The sequence below is a fragment of the Sceloporus occidentalis genome, unplaced genomic scaffold (genome assembly GCF_023333645.1).
Source record: "Sceloporus occidentalis isolate IW3139 unplaced genomic scaffold, rSceOcc1.0.p SCAF_186, whole genome shotgun sequence".
NCBI lineage: Eukaryota > Metazoa > Chordata > Lepidosauria > Squamata > Phrynosomatidae > Sceloporus > Sceloporus occidentalis.
This window is the reverse complement of record NW_028317166.1, coordinates 1,453,099-1,480,894: the sequence shown is the minus strand read 5'-3', so window position 1 is coordinate 1,480,894 and position 27,796 is coordinate 1,453,099. Positions and strand designations below refer to the sequence as shown.

The window sequence follows — 27,796 nt, the reverse complement described above, 5'->3', positions numbered from 1 at the left end:
AATGTCTAGCTGTGCTAACATAATACAAAAGAGTTTTCTAATGATCAATGAGGTACGCTTTTTTCCCCAGTATCAAGTATGTACCCCCTTTTTTTTAGGACCCTTGAAAAAGGAGTAAATTGTGCATATTATACTTGAGATTCTACGCCAAGTAATTTTGATAATTAAGTCCTTCATTTATTAAAGGAACAGCTAAATGTGTGAAAATCTAACCGTCCGTTTAAGCTTTAACCCCTTTGTGACCAATGATGTACCAGGTACTTCATGAAAAGATGTTCCTACATGACCAGTAATTGTAGAGTCATCGCTGTTGCTGGCTGATCCATGACTGGTTAAATTTATTTATTATTTAGACTTATCTAGATTTATACTAGCCGTTTCATTCATAAAAAAATCATATGAATATGATTTAAAAAAAGACCTACTTGTCCTGCAAAAAAAATACATAATTTGCATAGGTGCACTAAATGAGACATAGTAAAAACTATGAAAATAGTCCTGTAGCGTAAAGAAAAGCTGTGGTTCTAATGGGGTTAAACCTGGTTATAACTGTAAGCACTTTAACAATAACTAATTTCAATTGTCCAGGCATAGGCGGATGAGTAAATACCTGCTTTAAAGGTTGGTTTCTAAAGCTTTAGGAAGCCAACAGACTTTATGAATCAAGGCTAAATTCATCAAGTAATGCGAAAGTTTCTCTCACATGCAAAAGCACTCTTATTTGTCATCAGGCCAACTGATCTACTTTTTGACTTCATGATTTAAAAGAATCTGACTCATTTTCAGAAAAAAAAGGCAAAGTTACACACAGTACTACCTATATTTGCAAGTTATATGGAGGTTGGATTTGGACGGTATCCACTAATATACAGATATTTTTTTAGAAATTAAAGCTAACTCAAATATTTCACACGGAAATCACTGCTACATACATTTGGATTTGAAATGTCTGTGCACAGGAAAAAAATTAGTTATACATACATATGTGTATATGTATTCCGTAGCAAATTCAAAATGATTGGATGGTTCCTAGAGGATTATTTATTATATAGTGCTTTGCTCACCAGATTAGCCATTATCAGTAGAAAAAGTGGTTTAAGTGTATTTATTGATACACTTCTTCCATCATAGCCACTCTAATTTCCCAATACTAGGGAAAACCACCATAAAAGCAGCGCATTTGAAAAAGTAAACAAATATAAGAGAAAGACTTATAATGAATGTAGCAAAAAACGAGATGTGAATAAGCCCACACTGAGAGTAGATCACTGGCTCATCTGCACAAGTTGAACGGAAAAGACTCATCTATGTAGAGGAAAGTTGACACTGTCTGGCTGCCTAGAACTATACAAAGAAGCCCTTTCACGAGGCTAGCAATTCAACTACATTGCAGGAACATGAAAAAAAGAACATAAGGAAATATAAAGACCATACACATTTTATCCAAACAACAGATTTACCCAAACACTAAATAAAACTTAAAAATGGTACCTGTTAAGATTGTATGTGGGAAGATTATTTTTTCAATAATATACATCTAGATAGTGGTGTTTTAGTTGAGTTTTATTCACTTTTTCCCCCTGAATGTTTATTCACATAAAAGGAACTTTTAAAAAAGCTTTTTTGATATGATAGTAAGAACATATCAGTGACTGCTTTGGGTCACATGACCACAAGTCAGGAGTGTTTCTGGAAAAAAAATTATGAATTTTGTCTGATGGAAAAATAACTTCTGGGAAGAGTGTGGTTATTTAACAGTAGGTTCTAATACTGCATTACAAAGAATGTGAAAAGAGTCACATTCAGAAGAATAGTTGGAACAGTATCATTTAAGAGGACTATTTTATTTAAAGAGACTTTACTGCTCTAGAGAGCCTCATCAAAGAATGCATATTAAATTATTCTGTGATATTGGTACTTTCAAATGCACTCTTTAAAAGGTTAAAATTAAATAAAATAACCTTAGGGAAAAGTTGCATCTCACAGTTTTCTCTGTGGTCCTACCATGCAGCCAATCAGTGGTAGGAAGCACTCCCATGGATGAGAGCGTTTTCCTTGCTTGTGAACAGGGGTCTCATTAGACCCCTCTCCCTATGTTCACCAAGTTAGCGCTGCAGCTGACTGGCAATAAGCATGCCACAATGCTAGGAGATGTGTTCAGCTGAACATATCTCCTGCATTGGAAATAGTAAGGGGAGGGGGTAAATGCATCGAGAAGGGGGCAAAACCAGCATGTTTCCTATACTGAAGTAATTTGCATTCCCTTCATCTACTCTTACCAAGGCCTGAATTTGTCTCCAACAAGGGGAAGGAACATCTTGACAAAAGTGATGCATTACTCATGCAAGTCCATAGAACACATAAGGTGGGTGTTTCATCTATAAACACCATAGCATATTTATTATACTGAGCTGTAAAATGCAAGAACTGGAAAAGCGACAGATGAAATGTGAATGAAATCACTGGATATGACTGTATGCAGTGTGTGTGGTGGCTGGTTTTCATCAACAGCTACTAGAGAATGTGATTTTTGTAACGGTGTATCTTAAGAGTGTATAGACAAGGTAAGTCTTGTCATAATAAAATCAACCAGTAAAGACTTCCAGTCCCTGGTATGGGCTCCAGTATACATAAAAAAGTGGTTTCACTGACGCGATCCTAAAGCAGGTTTCCTTATGTTACCAATGATTCAAGTACCAAGCGCCATATATATACCTCCTCGTAATGCTTTGCGGGTTTATGATGAACTACGTGTAACAAAATGATTGATTTCATTCTCTTTTTCAGATAGATGTAGAACTTTGCAGTGTTACCTGCCTTAACAAAAACAAGCAGGGAAACACACTAGCAAACATGTTGCACAAGGATGCTGTAAAGTGAGATTGGCAAACTATACCTCGCTAAAAATGCTTCCATTCACATACGAAATCCACAGCTTCCAGAAATTAGGGAGCTGGCCAACCACCACTTTTGTCAGCTTTTCAACGAACGCCACTTGATGCGGAGATTTCGATCTCCATGCTGAAAAATAAGAAAGATATATCTGATAAGTAACGGTTCCTATCTAAATGACTGCATATTTGCATGTCTGCCAGTGTATATATCAAAATGAATAGTAGGTATTAACCACTACACAGGTTTTACAGATCTTAGGTCATCGCTCTTCTGTTTTCAATTAACCATTTCCCAGCTCCACATTCTCATTCCACTGTAACAGATATCTAAATGCTGATGTGATTGTGAGTAAATAATACATTTACTATTGGTCAATAATAGATTAAAATGAACTTTCAGATTGCAAGAGGATACTTCAAAACATTGACGTTAAATATTGGAAGCAGTGGCTATCTCCCAAGCAAAATAAATTGTAATTGCATATAAACAACAAATTAAAAAGGTTTTTTTTTTTTGTTTTTTTTTTAATTATGCGTTGCCTTAAAATCTGTAGTTTGAACATGAGTGGATACATGGATTCTTACAATCATTCCTCCCAGACTGGAAGCTGCTTCCTCTCTGTAGGGATGCCGTCTGGCTAAGTCTTCCAATTGGTGATGGACGTCCATCGTTATCCATGTCAAGAAACGGGCTCTGAAGCATTGGATTACCTTTATGGAAAGAAAGGTACATTCATGTTTAAATTATCATATTAATTCCAGAAGCATAATTTTCTTTTTGAATAAATAGAAAAAAAGTAAATGCTACAAACAATAAAAAGGAGTGTAGAGCTAGCCCTCGAGGGGCACAAGAAGACCACAATTTATGGATATCCCAACTTGAAGGCATTTCAATAAAAACTAAACCACGTTTTTAAGCAATGGTACCAAGAATTCCTAATCTGTTTGCGCCACCGAGGGCTGGTGCAGCACACCTCTGCTCTAAAATCATAGGTAGAGGATGTGGAATAATAACAATAATATTTAATGGCCTCCAGGGCGCATCCCTAAGTATTCCAAAATTGGAGAAATAAATATAATTATATTATTTTGAAGAGACTCGGGAATGCTGGAATTTATTACGCACTTTACATCTAGCATAAAGCTTTAATAACTAAATTAATTTTCTCAGTATTGAACCTAAATACCCCATTGGTGACACATGTTGGGGGTATCCACCATACTTTTACACAATGTTTCTTTCATTATCTGTAACATTCTCAAAGTGACAACCAACAGACTCAATCAAGCCCTTCTATAGCCTTCTAGAAATGACTTGTATGGTTTAATTCCAGTCTCAACTAATACACATACCACAGAATATATACAAAAATCAAGCTTTAACCTCCATGTATGTCTTTTGTGGATCCTAATCTCATTCCCATTTTGGCTCCAAAATGACACACACATTTTTAATCTCGGGTGATTCTAGGGTTAGTGGTCACCCCTCCTGTCCCCACTGTAAATAACACATGAACACTTACAATGAGAATAACACACCTTTCACACACACTAACCATACACTACCACACACACTTTTCAGCATACCGTAAACATATTCCCTAATGCCATACTGTATCACGCCCTGCTACTACCATGGGTATTGTATCAACACTAGTATTGCATCCAAATTAGACTAAATGGAAACTTCACAATTAAGTTTCTTCACAGTTACAAAACATTACTGTCCTATAAGTCTGATTTTTTTTTTTAGCGCTCCGACATTGAGCTTATTCCTTCCATGCACGACTGGTCTGGTCTCTGTTCTGTGACCATTTATCTTCATTTACTTTTTTTTTTTGCATTCATCTTAACATTTGTTTATTATTTAAATTTGGGACTTTTCAGACTTCTGTCCAAAAACTTACAGTTGGTTCTTTAACTTACTAAAACATAATGCAATATTTTTTCTAATTAATTTACCATATTACCTATACAAAACCAGGCCACAGCATTGATTGCATTATACAAGAATATCCTTGCCATTTTTAAATATAGTAAAAAAAAATTCAACCGGTAACAATGGAATATACCGCAAACACTGAGTTAATACCAGTAAAATGTATTTTAATACAGAATCACATGTACAGTTTAGTGCTATTGTGTATTACACACATAATAATTTGTGCAAAACAAATTACCCTAGTTCTAAAAAGCAGACTACTGGGAGACACTTTGCATTAGGAAGTTTGCAGTTGTCAAACGAAATTGGAAGACAGCTCCTTTACATTATGGGGTTTATTGGTTTCCGGAAGAGAGGTTAACTAGAACTAATGTCTTAATTGGTTGTCTAGTGATTTGAGTAAGTCAAACAGGGCATTAGGGAACTGATACATCACTTATTCCCCCCAGGACTCATCAAACATGTGGAATGAATTAATGTCATTGGGTAGAGTGTTACTTTCCAAATGGCCAGTAGAGGGTGGTAGAATACAAGCAATGAGCACTGATTTACTATAAAAAAAAATATCTACTCCCAAAATATCATATTAGACATAATCCCAGAGGAATCTCATGATGGCTCCCACTTACTCTCTGTACAACCAAGCTTTGGGCCATTTATTTTTTGAAGGAATACTTGAGGTGGTTATTTATGGAAATAATTGTCCCAATATCCATTGACCTAACTAGTCCAAAAAAAAAGTGTAGATGCTTAAGGCAAGATACCAAACCAGCAGTATATTGTTGGGGACTTTAACTATGGAATATTATGCAACCCCTTTGCTACGGTATCTGTGTGCTCACAGACGTGACACCAGGTGAAGATGTGTATTCTCTTAATGAAACTGTGTGTCATACTGTGCTTTCCCATAACCCACAGTAGTGTGAGGGAATTGTGATACTTTGCCTCAGGACTTTGTAAGGTCTGTCTGACTTCCTTACCACCCTTAAACACCTTTGAACATTTTTTCCTGTGCACAGCATGTCATTGTCCTGTGCTGCAGCTTGACCACCCACTGATGCTTGTTCACCAAACATACAGTACTTGGAAATGTGCGGATAAAGCCATGGTATAGGATTCCTCTTTTTTTTTTTTTGATAGAAGGAATCATTTGCACAAACACATTTTGCTCTTCCGAGATGAGAGAATCGGGCAGCATAGCAAAATTGTCTAAAATTAAACTTGTGTCAACAGACTAAATGTTATTTCATTTTCCCTTGGGCGTAGAAACTCTGGTCCTATCAGACTATGCAAAAAAGGACTTTAGCATTAAAAGAATTAGTTTAAAACATCAGGTCACAATTGTTGGTAGAGTGAAAAATGTTCATTCCTTCACAAAGAAACGTTAGTGAATGCCTACATTTAGCCTACTACTGAACTGGGTGGTAATGGGGCCAAAGGACAACTGTTATTACAATCACTACAATAAATAGCACATTGCAAATACACAAAACTACAATTAATTTTCTAAGGTACTGCAAATATATTTATTTTTTCATTACAAAATGAATTCACAATCCATAGATAAGATTATTTTATTAATCCAATGTCATATCTGCAGTTTTGAGTATAAGAGCAGTTTACTTTACTCTAGTACTATGTAGTCATAATACATATTCTTGAAATGTATGCATGTTTGTAATAGAACAAATAGCAAATAATATTCTTTGTGCCCCATCTACAGTGATACGCTAAACATCAGTAGTCATTACCCCTGTGGCACATTTGGCAATTTTAACATGTATTTAATATTAAAGTCGCCCATCTTTGTATTTCATCTGTCAAGCAGACTAACAGCAGCAAGCTGGTAATGGTGGACATATACAATGTGATGTTTATCTCCTATTGATTGCTAACACTTTGAGTGTCCGGGGTTTTGGACACAGTTTCCCCCCTTGGGAAGCCAGGACACCTTTTGTGGTTTTCCTGTAGTTATTTAGGAGACAACCATTTAAAGAGTTTATACCTTACCAAGAGAAACCTGTATTTTTTCTGTGGACACGTTAAGCCAGGCATGTCCAAACTTTTTTCGAAGAGTGCCAGATTTGATGAAGTGAACATGTGCGAGGGCCGACCATTTTGCCTGACATTCTTTGAACCATTAAAATTAAATGCAAATTAACTATTTTATGCAAAGTTTATTGAAAACGGCATACTTTTCATTTTGTGACTTGGATGACAAATCTAAACAGGTGTTAAATCACTCTGCCTTTGATATAAAAAAAACAGATCTATATTTGGGCAACTTATCTGTGGGGCCTTATCAGTCTGGAACGCGGGCCGCTATTGGCCCTCGGGCCGGACTTTGGACATGCCTGCGTTAAGCTATTCATTGATATGTATTTTAAGGCAAAGTACATTAATTTTCACAATATCCCCCCATATATAACAAAATAAAAAGTAAAAGTAACACACACATGGAGCTGTACAGAATATAAAGTGGGCTACACATAAGAAGGGGTTACATTCCAAATAGTCCACAAAAATACACTATATGTTACTATCATTATTATTTATTGTTTTATATAGCCCCATCATCTTCCACAGCGCTGTAAACAGGACTAGGGCTGCAACTAACGATTATTTTCATAATCGATTAGTTGGCCGATTATTTTTTCGATTAATCGATTAATCGGATAAAAAAATGAATGTACATTTTTCATTTATGTAAAATAATTTAATAAACAAATGATGTTAAATACAAACGCAGAATAAAAAAAACCAAACTGATAAAATGCATTTCTTGTCTTTATTTCCCAACCAGCCCCCCCAATTTATGCACATTTGAGCACAGGCTTGCCACACTGCCTCCCAGACATGCCACGCTGCCTCCCAGACATGCCACTCCACCTCCCACATATGCCACTCCACGCTGCCTCCCACATATACCACTCCACGCTGCCTCCCACATATACCACTCCACGCTGCCTCCCACATATGCCACGCTGACTCCCACATATTCCACTCCACGCTGCCTCCCACATATGCCACGCTGCCTCCCAGACATGCCACACCACGCTGCCTCCCACATATGCCACACTGCCTCCCACATGTGCCACTCCACGCTGCCTCCCACATGTGCCACTCCACGCTGCCTCCCACATATGCCACGCTGCCTCCCACATATTCCACTCCACTCTACCCCCACATATGCCACTGTGCCCGATACGCCTTATACCCCCTGATACACCACTCCATCCTCCCCAGACATGCCACACTGCCTCCCAGACATGCCACGCTGCCCTCCCCACATATGCCTTATATACCGTATATGCCTTATACCCCCAGATATGTCTCTCCATCCTCCCCAGATATGCCTTATACCCCCCAGATATCTCATAGTCCCCTCAGAGTCACAGACCTGTTCACAGCACACTGACACCATACTTTTATAAATAAGTACTGGGTTAATCTTCACTGCCCCCAGGATTTAGATTCCCCTTAGTCTGCCCCCCTTTACCTCTAACTGCGCCTTAAGTTAACTTTATTAAATTAACCCTCAGTCCTCATCATTAAATTAACACTAAACACCCCATTAACCATAACTACCCCTAAATTAACTCTAAATACCCCATCAAACACAACTACCCTAAATTAACCCTAAACACCCCATTAACCACAGCATCCCCTAAATTAACCCTAAAGACCCCCATCAACCACAACAGTCCCTAAATTAACCCTAAACACCCTATTAACCACAACTGCCTCAAATTAACCCCAAACACCCCATTAACCACAGCTGCTCCTATATTAACCCTAAACACCCCATTAACCATAACTGCCCCTAAATTAACCCTAAACACCCTATTAACCATAGCTGCCCCTAAACACCCCATTAACCATAGCTGGCCCTAAACACCCCATTAACCATAACTTCCCCTAAATTAACCCTAAACACTCCATTAACCATAACTGCCCCTAAATTAACCCCCACCTCCCCTAACTTTCAGCAGCCCAAATATTAATTTTATACTTACAGTTAGATGAGTGTCACAGCCATGTGGTTCTGGCCTTCTGGGAGAAGGAAGGGGCGGGGCCAGTTGTCACAGTGATTACAGGGAGGGGCTGGTAAGTAGGAGCTGCTGCTGTGAGTCACTGAAACGGTTTATATAATGAGGGGTATTTTTCAGAGCGTTTGCTCTGAAAAAAACCCTCATTTTATAATCGATAAAAATCGATTCAACTAATCGATAATGAAATTCGTTGGCAACGATTTTCATTATCGATTATTATCGATTTTATCGATTAGTTGTTGCAGCCCTAAACAGGACATAAGTAACTTATGACACAAGAATTTGACTAACATAAACAGGTGAGGGGGCTCTGCTCACTAGTATCTTACATGTATTTTTTGATGGGTTTTACAGAGGCTAGCACTTATGACATCACGTATACTTGCACGGATTAGATTTTCTAATCACAATAGATCAGCTGCCAGCACTTTTTTTGTGGTTAATATATTCGACTTAATGTTACAAATTGTCTACAGACTGCCTGCTCTATGAATGTAAATAATAAAGGGGTGGCATATAAATCTATTTTAGCACAACAAAGAAATGAAATTAAGAAAAATTTGCATAAAATGTGCTTAAGACTTGACAATTCTGTTCTACACAGGCCTAGTCTGGCCATCCAACCAAATACCTGGTGGACCATTGCCCGGTGAGACCTTTCATGTGTCCCCCTTGCTTCTTGTGCAGCTAATCATGCCATTCAGTGAGCTGTCACCTAAAGGATGCACGCAGCCACATGCTGCAAAAGTGTAAGAGTGATGCATGTAGCAGAATGTATCCTTCAGGTGACCCCACACATTTCATTTATTGGCCGATGGCCAAGCTATGTTATTGCTACTATGCTGATAAGGCTGCCGCAACAAACAGTTGTAACATAATCACTTTTTTATATTTAGCCATCAATGTTAAAGAAAACAAATGTCAAATTAAGAAGCAGTCGTTACCCTCATTTTATCCATGTCTACCCGTGTCTCCAAATACAGAAGTACACATTCCACTAAAACCTGTATGCTGCCTGAAACAATGTGTTTAAAACAAAAGTACCGTTTTCTAGCTCTGTATTTCAAAAACAATAAGAACCCTCACAATTAGAATTTAGAATGAAAACCCATGACGTCGCATACACATTGGTAATACGCACAGCAGCATTAGTATTCTACACAATTACATTTTCATTTGTATCAACCTATTAAAAGTAAGAGTAACTAGCAATGTCGGAAGAATATTGCTTACTAAACACCGGGGATGTGGTTTAGACATGAAATGGCTCCCAGCTGGAAGAAGTCTTTTACCAGATGTACAGTAAGTAAGGGCACATGAAAGAGCATCAGCTGCTTGGAGAACATGTTGAAAAGGCCCCTTTGACATCGGCTTAACTGTTTGCGTCTTATGCTATAAATACAGGTCTAATCATGGAAATGTGGATATAGAGGTATGATATATGCACACAGAGAATTGCCTATACATCCTACCCATCCCAACTATATTCAGTAGTTTTTTTGGAGGTTTTTATAAATAAATGGAGAGTAAAATACTTCTAAAGGTAGTTTTAGAGTGTTTTCCTATAGAATTACTTGTTTTAATGAAAACTCCTTAAAAGTGAAGAGTGGAATAAGCGCTAGATAAAATTTACATGTAGTGATGAACACTAGAATACCCGGTACTCAAAGGCATGCGAACATGTCTTATGAATCTACTCACATAACATTTCTTATTTTATTTTTTATTTTAAAAAGGAAAAGAAAACAAACCCCAATATAATGGGGCATAAAGTTGTAATGTTATGGTTCTGAATGAATGCGTAGTAAAACCACTAGTAAAACACATGGTTACACACACTCAAGTTTACAGCAGACCTGAAAACAGTTTGGGCTCCGTGGTCATATTCAGACACTTGATTATACTCCTCAATGAACCAACCTTTATTCGACATAAGAAAGATAGATGGTGCTCTGGGTGAGCTTCAACTAATTTATTTTAGGCGGATTAACATTAGATTAGAATTGTCAATTTGGGTATAATGTACTACTATGTTTGCCTAAATGTGGCCTTTTAGGGGGATTAACAATAAATTAGAATTGCCAACTTAATTTTACCGCTATGTTCGCAAAATAGCACTATTTACTTATTTTCTGCAATTACTGTGTTACCGACTGCTTATGTGACTGCTACTGTATACCAATGTAACCAGAAAATGTAATTTTATTTTCTGTAAAATGATTTTCTGTTTTATCGTTTCTTTGTTTTTAGTGTGATCTCACATTTCTAGAAATGTTGAAGTCTGAACAGTTTTCACAAGAAATCTTTCTGGCGGATGCTGGTAAGGGGTTAACATGAACCTTTTTCCTGGCAGGAAAGAAACAGAGACCTTGGTCTAATTTTAGATATGGTCTAAAAGTTGAATGCTGGGGGGCGGGGGGGCACTTTTCTTCCCCCTCTTTTGAACATTTTCTTAACAAGTATGCAATAATGTGTATATGTGTACAGGAACAGCAGACATGTAATTTATGTAAATAAAACACAATATTCTGTTTATAAATGCATCAAATATTCAAATATATCAAGGTAACAAAAAATGTCTAGGTAAAGCTCTGTCCCCTAGCCACACTCTTAGCATCCCCCCAAAACAAAAGTGTGCTTTTTTAGGTATGAGATAACAGAACAGGAAACAGGAAGTTATTTGATAAATTACTATATATATATATATATATATATATATATATATATATATATATATATAAATATGTATGTAACATAATGTAGTGGGGGGGTCTGGATATTTGAGAACTGTATGTCTGGAGCAGACTACAATGCATGCCAGAATCTAGAAGGAAAACAATTGGTAGGTTTATACCATAAGACATAGGAATGTTAGGAGATATTTCTGAAAGTGGAAATAAAAGCCAAAATGAAATATTTAATACAGATCTCATTCTCTCTCAGATAGACAGATGTGTGCATGTGAGAAAACATTAGCTGCCTGCGGCGTAAAATGAATTCACTTTCATTGCTTAGAGATGACGGCAAACATATAGCTCTGTTTTCTTACACATCGTTCTACTAACACCTCTCCCTTCTGTCAGTTTCTTCACTGGTTGCATGGACATTTCAGGAATCAATTTAAAGCCCTGACTCTCACCTACACATCTCTGCATATTCCTTCTCACGTACCTCTAAATACAAACCTACTCTGCTCATCAGATGATCTTCGCCTGCCCTCTGCTCTAATGTCCACCTCTCAATCTAATATACAAAATTTCTCAAGGGCTGCCCATATGCTATGGAATGACCTACAGAGTCCCAGTATACCTGGGAAGAAGTGCTTCTCTTGGAGAATCTTTCAGACTTTGACGCCATCTTTGAATGAGATTGATGGACACATAAATTTTGTATGGCAGTTTTGAGATTTGTGAGCGCTAATGAAGTACCAAATTTTAAAATATTACAATTTGGAAAAAATATGCGCATCTTTTAATATTTGCCCTATAACTGCCAAAATAAATAAAAATCCTACATGTTTGCTTTATATCCACGGTCAGTATATGAATATATGTTTTAATTTCTCATTTGTACTAGCTATATACAATTTATAATGGGTAACACGGTAAAACAATGTTTTGGGGCCTTTTAAAAATATGTTTTTCATACTAAATACTGAATTATATAGATGAGCATGGCTTAAAACGAAAGCCCTAGCTGTCCTGGAAAAAAACCCCCAAAACACTGTATAGTTGGTATGAGAAACAGGGAGATTACAGTTGAACAAGGACATTGTGCAAATGTTGAAAATGATGTCATCCACAACTGTAAAAATGCCTCCGTCATGAAGAGGTTGAACCATACTTAAGGGACGGTCTGGTGACCCAGTTAGCCTCACACACAAACAATGCTTATTAAAGTAATTGGTAAAAAAAAAGAAATGCTTAGGAGAAGCTGCAGCTCCAGAGATGGAGTAAAACACCTTCTCCATTGCCACTGTTGGGGATAGACCAGCCAAGCTAGTAAAAGTATTGCAGGGGAGGGAGTAGGAAGGGTAGCAATGTTATAAGCATCCTTAAAGAAGTGGGTCTTGAGGGATTTTTTGAAGGAATAAAGGCAGGGGGAGAGACGGATAGACCGGGGGAGCCCTTGAGAAATCTTGTAAGCGGACATGAGAGCTAGAAATCAGAGGAGAGGACAGAAGGAGATCGTTGGATGAGCGGAGAGACCGGCTAGGACAATGCCTTATGAATCAGAAAGCAAAGATTGTATAACTAGTATTAAATTGTGTAGTGTAAGGGATTAGTAAGACATTATGCATTGTAAATACATAGCTTGATATTTAGCATGTCTTAATATTTATGTAAAATACTGGATTTTATATAACAAGCTATATTCTGTAAGCAGTGCCCTTTAAGGTGGAGGGGACTTCATAAAAGGAAATGTTTCAATTATTACGTAACTTATCTTTGATTAAAGCAACCTTAGTTAAATATCACCAGTCTCATCGATGCCTGTTGGCAAAAGGAGCTGAAAAAAATGTCATAATACCAACAGGAGGCCAACACACAACAGGGAAAAGATCAATAAGGTACTAGGTCCTAATAGTATTCAGCTGGGGGTTCTTTGTGAGCTCTGTAAGGATATCTGTAAGTCTCTATATTTAATATTTAGAGATTCTATATTATCTGGTGAAGTGCCACGTAACTGGAGAAATGTTATTTGTCTACGTTCTTTCTAGATTTTAAACTCGATTGAGCAGGGTCCTCCTAAGCTTTTCTTTATGCAAGTACAAATTGTTATGCAATGCATTACTTGTTATGTCTTGTTTTCCCATTACAAAGTGTTGCAGAACAAGCAAATCAATAAGTAATACTAATAATATTAATATAGCATAATAATAGTAGCGATTGGCAACCTTGTATTAAATTAGAAACAGACACTTCAATAAAATAACATTCTGATTTCGAACATGGTCCCCTTTCTTCTTTCTCGAAGAGGAGTGAAATTCTAAAAAATGCTACAGAAAAACAAAGTTGTACAATATATTTCTTAAATTTAATACAATGGCTGAAAGAATCGCCTTTAAATAATCACACTAAGTGGTTTCTTTCCTCATTTAGCGCTAGCTTGCTACCATCATCCTTATTGTACTTTTGTTTGTTTGAACAGATTGACTTCTAAACTCTCCATTTCTTTGTTCTCCTTCCCAGACCACCACAGGTTTTCTGTAATTTGGTGAGTATCCCCCAGACCATGGACACACACACTACTAAAGTCACAGCTCCCTCCTTGCATCTCATAAAGCCTATTTCAGCACTGTCTGGAATTACTGCTCCCCTCTAGCCACTGCAATCCATCACTAGGCTGTCCAATAAAACTGGAAGGATACAGATAAGAGATGTTTGTGTAAATGACATGCCCATGACTGGACTAGGACTGATAATCCAGTGCATGCGCCTGTTTGTGTCTGCCAGGGCAAACTGCCAGAGAGGATTTAGGGAAATAGAGCAGGTTAAGTTGCCCTGCCCTGTTACATGACCTTTCGATTTTCAAAACTATTGGCCTATTTAATTTCATATACTCTCGTGACTCATGTAAAGCAAAAAGAAAATCAGTCTACTACAGTATTAATCATTTAAAAAATGGCAATTTCTGCCCAATGCATATAAAATGTAGAAAACTTTAATCTTATCCTGCTGTAAAAGACCCTTATTCTGTAAAAGCACACCTGCTAGCTGTGAAAGCATCTATTAAAAATAGGCCCTGAACAAGGTGAGGCGATGAGGGAGTAAGAGGGTAAATGGTTTAGGGAGGGAGAGAGTACGTATGTATGTATGTGTGTTGGTATGAGTGTGTGTTATAGGGAGTTTGCGTTAGCATGAGTGTGTGTATATGTAATTAGAATGTTAGAATGAATGTATGTGTTTAAGTGTGTTTGTTAGAAAGAGCGAATGTTAGTGTGAGGCTATATGTGTATCAGTGATAGCACGTGTTAGCGAGAGTGTGTGTTAGAATGAGAGTATGTGCGAGAGTAGTGTGTGTATGTTTGTGTTAGTGTGAGATTGTGTGTGTGAGACTTTGTGTGCCAGTGTTACCTGGGGACAACTGACACAGACAGCACAGTTTAAAAAGTTGACCCCCAGCTTTTCCATATATATCTTCCCTGGACAGTATACATTGCTATGCTCCCCAGGCACAAACACATAGAGCCTCAGGAACGACAAAGAGCTTTGTAGCCTGAGGTGTGTGGTGACATCTGAAGAGAAGATGGTGGCTGGGTGATAGTGACCAGACAGAAGGAGGAGCGGTATTGATAGATGGAGGAGGGAGAGAGAGTGAAAAGAAGTGAGGAAGAGACAATGCAGAGTGGAAAGAAGGGAGGGAAAGAGCAAATGGAAGGAGTAGAGGAAGAGACAAGGAAGGGAGAGAGAAAGTGGAAGGAGGAAAGGGAGAGAGAAAGTGGAAGGAGGAAAGGTAGGGAGAGAAAGAGAATTGAAGGAGAGGAGGAAGAAAGAGACAATGAAGGAAATTGAATGAGGGAGAGATACGGAGCGAGAGAGAGATAGATCGGGGGGGAATACAGAGAGAGGGGCAAAGAGAAAAAAAGAGGGTAGGGGAAAGAGAGACGTTAGGGAGGACAGAGAAAGAATGAAGAAAGAAGGAGAAAGCGATGGGGCAGACAAAACATGGAGGTAGCAGCGGAGAGTGAGAGAAGCACGCACATGTACACAAATATTTATATAGCTGGCCTTGCCTTTAAGCTCTTTGACATAGTCCTCTTTGCAGCTGTGCATAAGCTGAACAATCCATTTGTGCTGTGCTCCAATACATTGCCAAGCAGGGTCACCAGGAGCGTGGAGATCGGAAAGATATCTGCAAAAACAACAACAGAGGAACAGAGGTCAGCCTCTTGCTGCATCCACAAAGCTGAGCAGAAGACACAAAAGCACTGCTTGCTTCTTTCTTCTCAATGTCTCAATGGGTATTACAGTGATTTGTGGTTATATTGTTGATTGATTTTTTTTACATTTCATGTGAAAACAATGCAATACAGTAATCCAGATTCAGTCCTGAATGGACAAATCCCAAGACTGAAGATTTGACTGCAGGCCAGTAATACTGAGAGGGATATTACATGTGGTCTACTATACAGGTGCCGAAGCGAACATACATTACATTCATACAGAAAGTAACTCCTTTGTAAATTCACTGCTATCACTGACAGCCTTTAGATTGACAAAATAGGGGCATGGCATAAAATGTCGATTTTAACAACATGACAAAAAGGTAATAGGATGGAATGCTCGTCCAGATCCAGACAACAGTCTGTTAAGAAGGCTGCTCTAATGATAAAAACATAAGGTTGATTTCTAATACATTTAAATCTGAGTTTAATCTATAAATGGTATTAGGTTTATTTAGTAAGCTGAATGGGAAAAGAAAAGATGGGCAGGCTAGATGAGCCAGGAAAGCGCTCCCATTGATTTGAAAGGGAGAACTTTCTGTGCATATATGGGAGGGGACTGTCTCATTAGGTCTCCCTTCAAATCTCAGTGGTGGAGCTGGCTATGTCGAAACAGCGTACCGGAAATAGTAATCAGTTAATAGATGTTTTGCATCAAAGTTCACACGATGAGCAAAAGAGAGTTCATTTAGGTCAAATAACTTCATGTTACACAGCATTTGGGTTTATTCACTAAACAGCGAGTTGGGATGTGATGATCTCGCCAGATTAAAAATGCATTATGACTTCTACAACATTTAGTTGCATTATGATTGCAAGGAAATATTGCACAGATGCAGGTCAACAAAAGGAAAACTTGCGTAGTAATTGGTACCTGATGTAGCGTTTCTGGTCATGCAAAGTAGATGGTGTTTCTAGTAACTTGTCCAAAAGTAATTTCCTCAAAGCCTCAATTCGGGTTTCCACTTCAGAGTAAACTAAAGAAATAGAACACATGTTTTAAGTATACAAAAAGCACCTACAAAACAAATCATGTCCATTCCAAGAAACTGCAAATGGAATTATTTTTTAAAAAAAGGGAGTCTGAAAGGTGATCAGCACCTGATCTGAAAATCCCTACTATTACCACCAGGAGCCTGGGCTGCTTCGTGGGATCAGATTAATTTTAATAATATGGAACATCATCAACTATCAATTATGAAGAAAAGAAAGAAAGAAAGAAAGAAAGAAGCTGTTTTCTATGACTACTTGAATATCTAATTGTGTGAAAGGTTCGCAGGAAAGCTCCTGAGATATGTTATAAAAAAAAAATTCAAATGTCATCACTGTATGTCATAATGCACTAAAAAAAAGTGACATTTGCCCCATAAATTGTCATTTCATCATTATAACATCATGTTGTGAGAAGTAAAAGGGATACTTAAAAAAAACTACATGATATCCTAAACTCAGTTTGGGGTGAAACGGGTGAAGCGGAAAAAAAATATGAGAAACACAAAAGGAGTAAAAAAAACACCATCCAGAATTATTTAAGAACTATATCTAAAAATAGACAAAAAATTGGGTTATTTTATATACCGGTATAATATATTAAATATAATATATATATTTTATATATAACCCCGTTTTATTGCTTTTGAAATTTGTTAAATTACACTCCTCTTGAACCAATACATTTCTAAATGTGTTTTCAGTTCAGAAATATTCTTATATTTAATAATCATTTCAAGTGTAAAACACTGTCTTTTAAATTAACTATTCGTATCGGAAATCCCAGTCATTTACCAGTAAAAAAAATATTATTTGTGCGTGTTTAAACTGAAAACATGTATATTTTCTAGCATTAAACTAGGTAAATTTATGGGATTTGAAACAGTTGCGCTACGATAGCAAGTTAAATTTAGCAGGGACACCTCCTTTCCGTTACACAAATACTACAATATGTTTAATCTGATAACATTAATTGTCCTGCTTAAGTCTCCTGCATAGTGGTGTTTCATTCCTATCACACCCGTGGGCTCTCTTGCGTACACTGACCTCAGCCAAAAAGGGTAGAAAAATGACATTTTGCTCTAACAGACAGCTGTAAGACCACACACATGCACATAAATACTCACCTTTCTTAAACACTTGGACTTCAGTCTTCCCAAACAAGGACTTCGCTTTTTCGTAGTCATTAATGACCACATCGTAATCACCCTTCAGATAAATACAAAATAATAATAGCGCAAGTTAATTATTGTAATCCCCATTAATTAGACTGTTTTGGCATTAGCAAAGAAGTGTGCTTTATAAGAGAAAGATTTATTTGTTTTATAATTCCTTCATAATTTATGTGTTAGGTCAAAACAGAAATCTCACATGACCACCTTCGTTTACAATAATTGGACTGTTACCAAAATTCCCAAATGCAGCCAAATTGGTTTATTTTCTTTAAAATAAAAATTGTCATATTTGTATACAGAACTGGAAAGCGCCAACAGCCCATTAGCCTGTGAGCAGTAAAATAATCTAAGTGATGAGCAGAAATGGTCTGAATTTCCAGACACGTAAGAACTGGTAATTTATAGCAGAAGCTAGTAACTTTTTCTGCTGACTTGTAGGAATAAGCGTCCCCCCCCCCCCCCCCCCCCCCCGGTCTTGCGTATATGAATGTATGTGCATCACATGACAAAACTGACAGGATAAGTTGAGATGATAGACAGGGTTAGGGTTATGTTATGTTTGTCAGCAAAGGTTAAGGGTGAGGCTGTGGAATCCTGGTTGGGGTTAAGGAAAGAGTTGGGTCCTGATAACACTGTCCTGTTTAGCACTGAAAACAGCAAAAAACAAAACTCAACAGAGGTGTAACTTCTGTCTGCAGAGTATGACTGGATTGCTATTATACTAAATCGTGTCAATGCTTGATGCATTTCTCCAGGAGCATTTGACATATAACATTTTCTCCCCATGATGGACATGGTGATATTACAGTGGTGGAATGTCATCCCCTCAAGATCAATTACGCGTAAAATACTACATCCATTACTACATCTACCATGTTGTTGAACCTTTTTTTTTTTTTACCTTTTGAATATTTTTTTCAATGTTGAGTGGAAGGTTAAAAAGGAATTTAAATCTCTGAAGGACATTCAGGGCATTTCGCGTAGAATCTGCTTTATCTTTTCGACCCAGAACTTCCTGGAATAAGGTATCAGCTGTAGTGCTTGCACCTGGCAGGATGCAGATATTATGTACACATGAAAACATACATATAGAAAAAAAAAAACCATATATAACAAAATTAAGGAATGTACTAAATACATACAAACAAAAACAAGTATTACACCTGCGTGTCTTTCCCTTAAAGTATTCTATAATCAGTATAATATTAGAAGTGTCTATAAATACATTGGAAAATACAGAGTGTCTTTAAAGGAGGAACGCAAACTAAAAGATCTCTTTTTATTAATTAAGTCTTAGTTCTTTAGTATCTTCTTATACCGGTACCTACACCACATAGATTGCTAGGAATCTGTACCTCCCACAAGGCACATTTCCTAAAGCACGGACTGCATCTAAGGTTACAAAAGTACTATTGTGATCACACTATACAGGAGACCATTTATGCAGCTTGTAAATAGCTCACATTTTTCTACCCGTGAATTATCTTAATTATTCCTTTACTCAAATGTAAAGAAAATAAGATGGAAAACTGGAACTGTTTTGGGCCGTTTTGATCACTGCCAGCAGAAAGTCTCTACATTATCTGGTCTAGTGACCATACTTTAAGCAAAGATGAAGAAATTACATCAGGCTCTCTGGGTGGCTTGCATGCCATATTCTCTCGTCAGCACTGTGGGTGGCCCACAGCCTAGCTAAAATAATTGTTTAATACAAATAATGTGAAAACACTGCTGGCATTTTACAGTTCTGATGTTCTGACTTTAACTTGTGCAAAGCTGCTGTTTCAATCTGCAGCACAAACTATGGACATTTACAGAGAAAGGGGGTGAATTTCATTAATGTTTCCAAAACACAAAGTAGATCACAACCTCTAAAAAAGATAGGACAACACATATCTATTTTAACAATTTTTTTTTTACATTTATACAAATTATCAGAGGCAAATATAATGTAAGGGCATATTAAAAAACAAATATATATATACTTTCATTAAAAAAAACATGTTTTTGTGATATGATTCTTCTAGCAAAAAGGTATTGTTTGAAAAAAAGATTTATATATATATATGCATCATTTTAAAGGAGATTTGCTTCCACACGCATGTTTCACTCTGGCTCTTATTTCAATAAACGTGGGAAAGATCATCCTAACCTGAATCATAGGGTACAGTAACACTGCAGTAAAATATAATTTCCTATGTTGCTAATTAATCATTAGTTTGCATGCAATATTAAACTTTAATGTGCAATACATGAAATGTTTTATTTTCCACTTTATACTCAAAAGCCTTGACTTTGGGTGCAAAACTTGCATTGACCAACAGTATATTTAATGTGTCTTAGGAAATAAGTCTGATCATGTTAGCGGGACAGGGATGAAAGGAAGCATTTTAGCCGTTAATAGATGTTTTGTTTAGGAATCTAAAACTTACTTTTTAGAACCTTCTCCAATTTTTGCGTCATTGACCCTTCCACTTTTTCCGTTCCATCCACCTCCAGTTTTTGATGGATTGCTGGAAAGAAAATGTCATTAGAAAGAGCACACCAGCGTTTAACAGTTTAGACTCTCTGCACTGCATTTTCATTACATGGAAAGCTGGAGGGTGAGTAATGCCCCTCCAACCCAGCTAAAATACCATTCACCGGCATGTAATGATTACTCATGGTTACATGTTTGTTTTAATTATTTTTTTTTAAAAACTAAATATCAGAATTTGTGTTTTAATATGTAGAAGTATGGTTAAGAGAAGTAGCCCAGTGCTAAAAGTAAGTATGAGTGCTGTGTTTATTCTCTGTAAAGAGATTTATTGATAGGGAAAACTCTCATTAAGAGGTATTTCTTGTCTTTATAATCTGCTTCTCAATCAGAAAGGCACCACACACTTAATATTGCCCGACTCAATTTTAATAGAGACATTTGAATACAACGTCTGAGCACCTTATGTCACAAAACATAACTTTTAATTGAGAATACAATATCGGACTTGTTTTAACTTGGAGTTAAAGCTTCTGTATGCAGCTACTCTGTGCCCGCTCGCCTACAAAGATCTGGCATGAATCATAATGTAAAAATACTTTCCCTTAAATATTCCCTCTAATGAAATCCCGCTCTGGGTAAATGATGAAATGTTGTGACATCATTGAGGTGACCCGCACTTTCCCACTTTTGCAATTGATTTGAGTTATGTAGTAAACAATAACTTAGATCTATCTTCCAACTGAAGATCAAAGTTAAAGATCAAGGAAAAAACAAAGTCCCAGAAAAGGTTACAATTAACTTTGTTGCTTCACTGCTACAGTTCCTGATTCATGCAACACACTCGAAAATAATTGTCGTCTGCACTTTTCATTGTGAGTATACAGCGATATGTTTATTGTTTCGTGTAACAGAAGAACATATCCAAATGGAATAATAGAAACAAATCTTATACATTTATGCGTGGAAACTTTCTGAGACTGGGCACACTGACATTGTAAGGAACTCTACAAAGTTGGAATATATTTTGGCATATCGTTTATTAATTTTTTTAACAGGTTTTTAATATCATCACATACATCAATCAGTGGCAAACATCTCCGCACAAACTGCTTATCAACAGAAAGAATAACAAACATTTGTTTAATACATAAAAGACATTTTGCCCACTAGTACACAGGAACTCCAGCAGTGATCTCTTTTAATTAACAAATACATTCTAATTACTTAGCCCTCATCTGTACCAAGAGATGTAGTAATGTAAACTAACAATGCTATCAATGTGAAATTATACCCTTCCACTTGGATTATATATATATATATATATATATATATATATATATATACACACACATATACACACACACACAAACTATATGGACAAAAATATTGGGACACCTGACCATTACTCCAATAGGGACTTCTATGACATTGCATTCTAAGTACATAGATATTAATATGTAGTTGGTCCCCCCTTTCGCAATAACAGCTTCCACTCTTCGGGGAAAGCTTTCCACAAGATTTTGGAGTGTTTATGTGGAAACTTTTGCATCAAGTAGAGCATTTGTGAGGTCAGGCACTGATGTTGGATGAGAAGGCCTGGCTCGCAATCTCCATTCCAGTTTATCCCAAAGGTGCTTCTCCAAATTGTTCCCACAAAGTTGGAAGCATGGTATTGTCCAAAATGTCTTGGTGTGCTGAAAAACAGCCTCGTACCATTATCCCTTCTCCACCATCGGCACAATACAGTCAGACAGGTAACGTTCTCCTTGAATCCACCAAACCCAGACTCGCCCATCAGACTGCCAAACAGAGAAGTGTGATTCCTCACTCCACAGTGATTCCTCACTCCAGAGTCCAGTGACGGCGTGCTTTACACCACTAATGCGACGCTTGGCATTGTACTTGGTGATGTTAAGGCTTGCGCCCAGCTGCTCAGCCATGGAAACCCATTCCATGAAGCTACTGCTGCAGTGTTTTTGTGCTGATGTTAATGCTAGTGGAAGTTGGCAACTTTTATGCGCGTCAGCACTCTGTGACCCCAGCAGTGGCTGAGTCCATGCTGTTCCTAAAAGCTTTCGCTTTCCAATAACACCCCTTACAGATGACCTATCTGGAGTATCTAGTAGGGATGACATTTCACAAACTGACTTATTGCAAAGGTGGCATCCTACACTACCACACTTCAATTCACCCAATGATATTCCAATAAAAAGAGAATCTGACATTTCAATTTAACTTCTCCTGCTCCTCTTGGATGATAAGAAAGTTGGGGACCTGGCACATGAACAGGTACCACTCTTAAATGCAACATGTCAGTGTTTGCCTTTTATCACATAGTGTGCTTAACCTATTATCCTTATGTTGATTGTAGCTACATGTTAGCAATGACCGACAAAGTTATAATCACTGATCCTCCTTTTGTTGCCTCAAATATCTGGTGCTTTTCGGCAATACATTGCTTAACTGCTTCATGCCATCAAGACCTCCATTCCTTTATTATTTTGTAAAAAGATTTTGTAAAAAAACACACACGTTGACATACTTTACAAAGCCATTTGCAATCAGTTCACTGTAACATGTTTACCTGCCAAAGCTTGCCAAACGAAAGAAAGAAACCATTCTGGAAACTTGTTTTCTTTTAGTTGTGTTTTTCAGAAGTTTGAGGTAAGAGAAAATCCAGATCCACTTTAATAATAAAACCATTAAATTGCCATTTAAGAGGTTCCTGTCCAATCCCTTGAGAACTTTCAGCTATATCCGACATTTCGACTGTCAAACATGCAATTATATAATCCTACTGATGTTCATAGTTTAATTAATTTGGGAGGAACTGCCACTAAAATAAATAGATCTCATACGGCATATGGCACAAATGTGGCATCTAATTAAACCGTTCCTGCAAGGAATTAACACTGGTTAAAGGAGAAGACCGATAATAGATGGGGACTGTTGATTCTTCAAATCATAAAATATACATGAAATTAAAAACTGGTCGAAACAGTGCCTCGTTTATTTGCATTAAAGAGGGGAATTTTGGCAGGTCTGCAGCCTCACAATACATACACCACAGACTAAATCAAAGGGTTCTTTTTCATCTTTTCTCCTTATTCGTCACATTATTGCATATATTTTTGTATTAATAATATGACATACAATCTCAAACAAAGCAGGCACATCAAAAAGGGCGGAAAACAAATCACATCTGCTAATGTACATTTTGCATTTCACGTGTTCTATGAATGTAGACATTCCAAAGCAACTGTTACCATGGCAAACTTTGTTGATTGAATGTTTTAAGGGCACAGCGGGTTATAATTTCTCCAAGACAAATTGGCAGTCATTGCGGCTCCTGGATCCAGATACAAAATATACAAACTGTGGCAAAAACATCCACAATGGCTTCCCAAGGAATAAGAAATTACTGGTTATAATGTAATATTATAGCTTTCCAAGACATGATTTTTTTTGGTAAATTTAGAAAAAAACACTATGACGTAGAGCCTCAGGTAGAACGTAAAACACCAAAACATGAAGAAATAATCGCCGTCCAATGGATAAATCTTAATGATTGAACCATCAGAGGACTGAAAGGATCAGTCTTGATGTATATAATGTTATCTATAAGTGATAAACTTTAAGCATATATGTAAGTACCTTTGCAGTAAATGCATCCACCTCACAAGGTTGCTGTCCTCACTATAAAAATGTATTCTTCTGAAAGTAGGCTGAAACTTTTTTTTAGTTCTAAATCAGGGGCCTTTCTTAACTTCTTTAGTCCACCGAAAGATATTTTCCCATGACAAAACATTACACTAACCAATGAGTATTCTTGTACATAGTAATGTTAATTTTCCTTTAAAAGATTACAAATTCTGGTATTCCTTGTATCCAATTCTAAGCATTTACTTGCGCTTTTTCAGTTTCTAATACTACCATGCAGCAATACTCTATTCTACACAAAGTACTATCCAACAGTGATTTTATCCGGATTACAATCATTCTGATGTAAATCTCTTAGCTGGTACAAGAGAAGTAATTTGTCTTGTGGAACTTCGAAGTGTTTACAGAACATGTAAAGGTCACGTTGGTCAGTTATGTAGAGTGCTGGTTTCATTTCCTGGCAAGTATCAATGTCTTATCAGATGTACCTTGTCTCTTTGTAAGCTTGCCTGTCAGTTTGACAGCGACCTTGTTCACGTGATTATTTTTTTCTACAGGAAGATGGTTGAGAGCTGACTAGTTTAACCTTAATCTGACCTAGAGTATGGAGTTCTCTAGATATATAAGATATATAAACACCACTATGGGTAAAGCCTTAACAACTGGCTTTTGTTTGAATAGAGAGCCTGCAAATGCATGATATAGCTGAGAGATAGTAGTGCTTTTCACAACATCACATGATCGCACACAAACCCTAATATGTCTTTCACAGATCAGAACTGTAGAAATATACGTTTATGTAGGCATAAAACAACTAGCAAAACAGCACGCTAAGATCAGCGATTCAATAAATTTTGTTCCTGCTTCAACAGTGATGCTGGAAAGGATTTGGTGGTGAGTCAAGCAGCAGCAAAACCTAATACAAGGATACCACCACCCGGATTCACATCTTATGTCCTCTCTCACTTATCATACAAGACCCGTGTAAAAACACAAACCCTGCCTTCTTTAAAAAAAAGAAAATTGAAACACTACTTTGTTTTGGCATCTCACATTAAGTGGAAAAAGAAAATCATTGTACTGTATTGATGGTATGATGAAACCTTGGCTAAATACACAAAATCATGGGTATAAACTAGTAGGACAGTGGAGTGAGGTTCTGTACATTTAGTCAGAATCTCGTCATTAAAATGATACAAATTATATGCTCCAATTTATATGCCACCAGTCTGGACAGGAGCTTTCTGTACTGTCAGGATTTAAGTCATATTATACCTAAAGGCCAAAGATCTAAGAAAACCTATTTACAAAAATTAAATATCACAAGTGAGAGAAGAAATAGGTAGTTTAAATAATCAGTACACTTTACCACACTAAATATTAACATTCTAAATGGCATGTTTTGGTTAACAGTAGCATCATGAGCTTTAAGATATCTAATAAATACCAAAGATTACAGAATGAAGCCAAAAGAATATAATTGCAATATCATGACATTCAATGTAATCTGTTTTATTAACCTAAAAATGAAATTTGTAATTCATGATTTCTACCATTTGTTATTCTAATCAGATTTTCTAATAATCCTTTTTTTTTTTTTAAGTCCTCAAGGATCCATTAAGCAATGGTTCACACGTGACTTTCCCTAATTTCCACACTACTCAAAAGATATTAAATATATTTTGTCAATAAGTCAATTAAAAATATGCACAACTGATTACTAATGTAAAGTGAATTTGTCCTTTAAAGCTCCTTGGTAATCACTGAATACTTCTGACAGCTAAACAGCACTTTAGTAGATGTTCAATAATGTTTAGGTTCCATATAAATTTGATACACACTGAATATCAATATATTCAATATATATTTATTGTATATTCCTCCTTACAATATACATATAAGTGTGTTCTGGAGTCATGATTCGAACACAGCCAAGTACAGCTTTTACCTGCTAGTGCGTCCTGAGCCTCAAAGAAAGTGCTAAGTCCTCCCTTTACGTAAGCCACGTTTCCTTCATTCTTCTTGCTTGCCTGTTTGCGTAAGTTGTTGGCTGCTATTTTTAACTGCTCGAAACTGCAAAAGAGCAAAAAATCTTTAAAATCAACTACAGAGATTCTTGAGGTTCATTGTGCAGACAATGATACTACACATTAAATATTGGTGGTCCAGACAACATGTTTGTACTTTTCCTATTTGTGGGCGTCCACTTTAGTTTTACTGAAATAGACAATTCAAGGAGACTCGATATTTCTGTATCAGTACTATGAAAATAGTTCAGAAACTGTAGTTGCGTAGTGTATAGATGTTTTTTGTATCATATTTTGTGTCTACTATATATAGAGTATATCACCTGACAGAAACGAGCACGAATGCTTTACTTTATCATGTACTTTAAACATGATCACTTTGGTGCATACTGGGCCTTCTAAGTACATTATCAGAGTACAAAACACCAGAAAACATGCTTATTCCAAAAGCATCAGTTAGGCTAGGTTTCCACTTGGGTTTTTGTCCGGCGTTTTTTTTCTTGATGAAAAACGCCAAGAAAACTGCCACTGCATTTTCCTGCGTTTTGGCGTTTTTTTCTGGAGTTTTTTCTGGCGTTTTAGCCTTTCTGTGGAAATTGCTTTTTTTGACCTTAGGCAGTTTTTCCAGCCTTTACAAGTTAGAAGTTTCACCCAGCTAAAAGGGATTAGGATAAATGGCAAGTATCTGCCCTCTCCTGATGTCATTTACTTGGTAGACCCTTTTGTCACTTTTCTGTGGTTTGTAAGGCATGCTTTATTCCGAATGTCTGCTCCTCTGGGAAGATTGGCCCCAAATGATGGTGCAAATTGTTTGCTGTTGCTTTTGGCACGCAGGATCCGGTCGCGTATGTTTGTTTGTAATGGCATGTTTGTTCCAAATGGTGTAAAATTCAATATGAACCAGTCCAGGACTTTGTTTTGTGTGAAACTGTTTGTTTTCAGCCTATTTCTCGTAGGACACACAGATACTGGGTCCATCCTCTGCATTGTAACTGTGGAAAAAACGCCATAAAAAACGCCAAGGCAATAAACCCACATGGCTTTTTCATGGCGTTTTTTCTCTCCCATAGACTTCTATTGGAGAAAAAAAGCCAAGATTTCTTGCAAAAAACGCCAGAGTGTGAACATGCTGCAGTTTTGAAAAACTGCCACAGAGCCCAAAAAAGCAGAAAAACGCCAAAGAGGACTGAAAAAACGCCAAACAGAAAAACGCCAAGTGGAAATGGCATTTTGCGATTTCCTATTGAATTACAGCTAACATCTGGCTGCAGCCGTTTTTCACAAAAAAAACGCCAGGTGGCGCTATTGGCGTTTTTATAGGCGTTTTTAGCAAAAAAAACCCAAATGGAAACCTAGCCTTATACTCATTTTTTAAAAACAAATCCTAACATGAAGATAACAGACACAATATGTGTTCAGCAACATCTCCTAAGTACAGTGACACCCCCTATGCATAGGTTTGTTGGGTTGTTTGGGAGCTAAAAGGCCAGTTTTTAAATTAGAATTTTTACATCTGGTCATCCTGCGCCAATGCCCTATTTGCAACATCTTTGAAGACGGCCAATTCAACTTATCCCATGAAACCATATATATTGAAATGCTGGTATTTTAACACTTTATGTGCCTGGATT

The 27,796-nt window shown here is 37.0% G+C and overlaps 1 protein-coding gene across 2 annotated transcripts in view; it reads right to left on the bottom strand.

The window, feature by feature from the left end:
• LOC149278675 (exocyst complex component 2-like) overlaps positions 1 to 27,796 on the bottom strand; it is a 74,882-nt gene that overhangs the window by 27,560 nt on the left and 19,526 nt on the right. Inside the window, exons 5-12 of one of the 2 annotated variants that reach the window (XM_089501893.1) lie at positions 26,087 to 26,211; positions 20,432 to 20,512; positions 18,901 to 19,046; positions 17,952 to 18,033; positions 16,709 to 16,811; positions 15,593 to 15,743; positions 3,480 to 3,588; positions 2,897 to 3,021 (exon numbers count right to left, since the gene is read on the bottom strand). In XM_089501893.1, coding sequence (XP_089358019.1) covers positions 2,897 to 3,021; positions 3,480 to 3,588; positions 15,593 to 15,743; positions 16,709 to 16,811; positions 17,952 to 18,033; positions 18,901 to 19,046; positions 20,432 to 20,512; positions 26,087 to 26,211 — 922 coding nt within the window. Of the gene's footprint in view, positions 1 to 2,896; positions 3,022 to 3,479; positions 3,606 to 15,592; positions 15,744 to 16,708; positions 16,812 to 17,951; positions 18,034 to 18,900; positions 19,047 to 20,431; positions 20,513 to 26,086; positions 26,212 to 27,796 lie in introns of both variants that reach the window. The other variant, XM_089501894.1, reaches the window with a different exon arrangement.